General features: G+C 43.9%; 1 protein-coding gene across 1 annotated transcript; it reads left to right on the top strand.

Moving 5' to 3' along the window:
• The first annotated feature begins 552 nt into the window (after window positions 1-552).
• On the top strand, window positions 553-2,920 carry LOC133906824 (xylan O-acetyltransferase 12-like). Its single transcript, XM_062348837.1, has 5 exons — window positions 553-1,109; window positions 1,499-1,673; window positions 1,753-1,961; window positions 2,095-2,253; window positions 2,363-2,920. The coding sequence occupies exons 1-5, from the start codon at window positions 607-609 to the stop codon at window positions 2,709-2,711; spliced, it is 1,395 nt and encodes a 464-aa protein (XP_062204821.1). The 5' UTR covers window positions 553-606; the 3' UTR covers window positions 2,712-2,920.
• Window positions 2,921-3,208: the final 288 nt, after the last annotated feature.

Genomic DNA, 3,208 nt, shown 5'->3' with positions numbered 1-3,208 from the left:
TGGAAGTCAGAAATATTAGGGGACTTTGGTTTGCATTAGTAGCTTAATCAAATTAAGATTACTTTATTGATGGGCAAGGAACATGCAATTATTTGTTTACGGTTATCATATTTTTGTTTCTTAATTTACAAACTCCACCTTTTCAAAGTGACAAATTCAGCGATTTCAATTTTTTTTATTTGCCTCCTTTCTGTCATGTTTGGTGTGAACTGTAGTGGATTGACAGGACTGTCGGCACCAGAAACCAGCACTTCAACCTTCTCCCATCTTTCTCTCCTTTTGCTTTTGTTAAACAAACTGTCCACATGGCAGATCATATAGAATAAGTACGGGATAAATCTGTAGGCAATTTTGTAAATTCAGATGGCTATAGAACAAACTGTACACTGATGTCTACAAATTTTAGGTTATTTCAGTTTCAGCACTGAAGAGGCTAACCGAACCTGCCCATTCTTAGTTACCATAAGGTTCAGATGATTCAAAACAGGCCGACACTGCCCTCCTTTTTATGTGGTTAGCCCAGGGGTCAGTTTTCAGGTTGTTTGATTAGTACTAGACCTGGGCCACTTAGGCCTTAGCCATGTGCAAGAGCGATGCTCCCACTGGATGGAGGAGCACAATAAAAGAGGGGGGCTAACCATCACAATTCCTGAAGAAAGAATGAAGTCTGAGGTCACTCCCAAGATGTCGGTTCTCCAATATCCGGTTGGACTGAGGAGCATCATGACCTCTCTAGTGGCCTTCTTCTTCGTAGTCAGCTCAGTCCCCCTCTTGTTCGACCGAGGCCAGGAAACACAAGTGCAAATGGTGTTGGAGCATGAAAACCAAGAAATGCAGGTGAAGGTGGCGGCTGCGCACCATGATCAGCAGCTGAGAGGCCAGGAAGCAGAGGTGCAGTGGAGAGCTGAGCTCCAGGACTCGACGAGGGGTGCCGGCAAGGAGTGCAAGTGGTCGAGGGGGCGGTGGGTGTACGACAACATGTCTCGGCCATTGTACTCCGGGCTCAAGTGCAGCTTCATCTTCCCCGAGGTGGCTTGTGACAAATATGGCAGGAAAGATGTCATGTACCAGCACTGGAGATGGCAGCCTCATGGATGCGACCTTCCGAGGTATGATTGTTACAGATTTCCCTAGTACAGCTGGAGTATTCTAGCTCAATTTTGTTATTGTCAACCCAACAGTTCCAGCGAACCTGAAGATGCAGTATAAGAGAGTTGAGAATTTTTCAGGGGTAGTAAAAGTTTTTGTTTTATGGGAGCAGAGAAAAACTCTCTCAATCTGCGACTGAAATAAAAGAACATAAGATAAGTAGTGCAGACAGTGAAGCATAAGCAGGGAAGAAAAATTCCATCTACTTCTTATTTTATTATCCATGCCATTTCAAAAGCCAGTAAAGCTAGAAAGAAGATAATATCTGGCATAACATTCAGTCATTCACCAAAGCTTAGTGCGCATATTATTTATGACATGACATCAAGATTTTGCCATGTCGAAACAGATTCGACGCCACCAAGCTGCTTGAAAAGCTGAGGAACAAGAGATTGGTGTTTGTGGGCGATTCAGTCAACAGGAACCAATGGGTTTCCTTGGTGTGCATGGTGGAGGCCTCTATACCTGATGACAGGCTCAAGATGCGTGTCTACAATGGCTCACTCATTTCCTTCAAGGCATTGGTACGTTTCCTTCACAAATCTACAGGCTACAGAAACCAACAATTTGAGTTTGATGATTTTAACGCATAAGTTATTTCAGGAATACAATGCAACGATAGACTTCTACTGGTCGCCGCTGCTGCTGGAGTCCAACAGCGACAACCCCATTATCCACCGGGTGGAGTACCGAATCATAAGGGCAGACAGGATCGAGAAGCATGCCAGTGTCTGGAGAGATGCTGACATCATTGTCTTCAATTCTTACCTGTGGTGGAGGAAGCAGAAGGATGACATGAGGATGAAGGTCATGTGAGTACATTTCTTTCCTTCCAACTCTGTCAGTTTCGCATATATCAGAAAAAGTTATCAGAACTGATAAAGAAAATACAACATAACAAAGTCTCCAGATGCATGAATTGGGTAACGTCATTTGTATGTGCAGGTACGGATCATTTGAAGATGGTGATGCAAGGTTAGACGAAATGGAAATGGTCGATGGTTTCGAGATAGCTCTCAAGAAACTAACCGAATGGCTCGGAGAGAATATTGACAAGAACAAGACTAGAATCTTTTTCGCAGGATCATCACCTACACATTCCTGGTGAGAGAGATACCCTTGCATCATTTGTCAACACAAATAGTACAAAACCTACATCTCCATGGCATCAGGTGTTCGTGTGAGAGTGATGCAAGATATATGTATTTTTCAGGGCTAGCGACTGGGGTGGAGAAGACCGCAACAAATGTCTTAATGAAACGGAGCCGATCTACAAAACCGGATACAAAGCCGCAACTACAGATTATAGCTTGATGGCCATGGCTAAGTCGTATTTTGGAACATTGGAGCAGAAAGGTATACATGTTCAGATACTGAATATCACGGAGCTGTCTGACTACCGCAAGGACGGGCATCCGACAGTGTACAGGAGACAGTATGTTCCTCTAACGAAAGAGCAGATTGCAAACCCAGCCAGCTATGCGGATTGCACGCATTGGTGCCTCCCCGGTGTTCCCGATGTCTGGAACGAGTTTTTGTATGGCTACCTTATGTACAAATGATGTACTATGCCAGATTATGTACTATATGTGATGTACAAATGGCATATCTAGGTTAGGCTGCTTTGGTGCAGACTACATTACATTTACATGTAGAGAGAAAAGGAGAACTCAAAGCATGTATAGTGTGTATCAGACCAGTTCTTGGCATCAGACAGAGCAATCGAATTCTGAAAAAAAAAAACATAGAAATTTGCCATAACACGAAACAACACGTTTCAGCAGTCATAGATGTCCAAGATGAATCTAATAGCTTTCATAGATGTGCCTGAAATTTTGCCAGCATTGTAGGTAGGCAAGCAAGATCAATTCATTCAGAGAGCAGGCAGGCAAGCAAGAAAGAAAAGCATCACATTTCATCAGTAGATCAATGAGAATAGCAACCTGACCGATAAGGGCTGGTAGTCCTGTCCAAATGGGTCTGTCAGGCCCAGCGAGGCATGGCCCACCTAAGGCACAGCCCGTCAGGCCCAATTAGGTTAACGGGTCATGTTGTGGGC

Source organism: Phragmites australis, chromosome 23 (assembly GCF_958298935.1).
Source record: "Phragmites australis chromosome 23, lpPhrAust1.1, whole genome shotgun sequence".
NCBI lineage: Eukaryota > Viridiplantae > Streptophyta > Magnoliopsida > Poales > Poaceae > Phragmites > Phragmites australis.
This window is presented reverse-complemented; position numbering and strand designations above follow the sequence as displayed.

Excerpts from the sequence above, each read along its gene's own strand:
- LOC133906824 (XM_062348837.1), top strand. The coding sequence starts at position 607 with ATGGAGGAGCACAATAAAAGAGGGGGGCTAACCATCACAATTCCTGAA. Across the intron at positions 1,962-2,094 it reads GACATGAGGATGAAGGTCAT|GTACGGATCATTTGAAGATG; the intron begins GTGAGTACATTT and ends TTGTATGTGCAG. Across the intron at positions 2,254-2,362 it reads TCATCACCTACACATTCCTG|GGCTAGCGACTGGGGTGGAG; the intron begins GTGAGAGAGATA and ends TGTATTTTTCAG.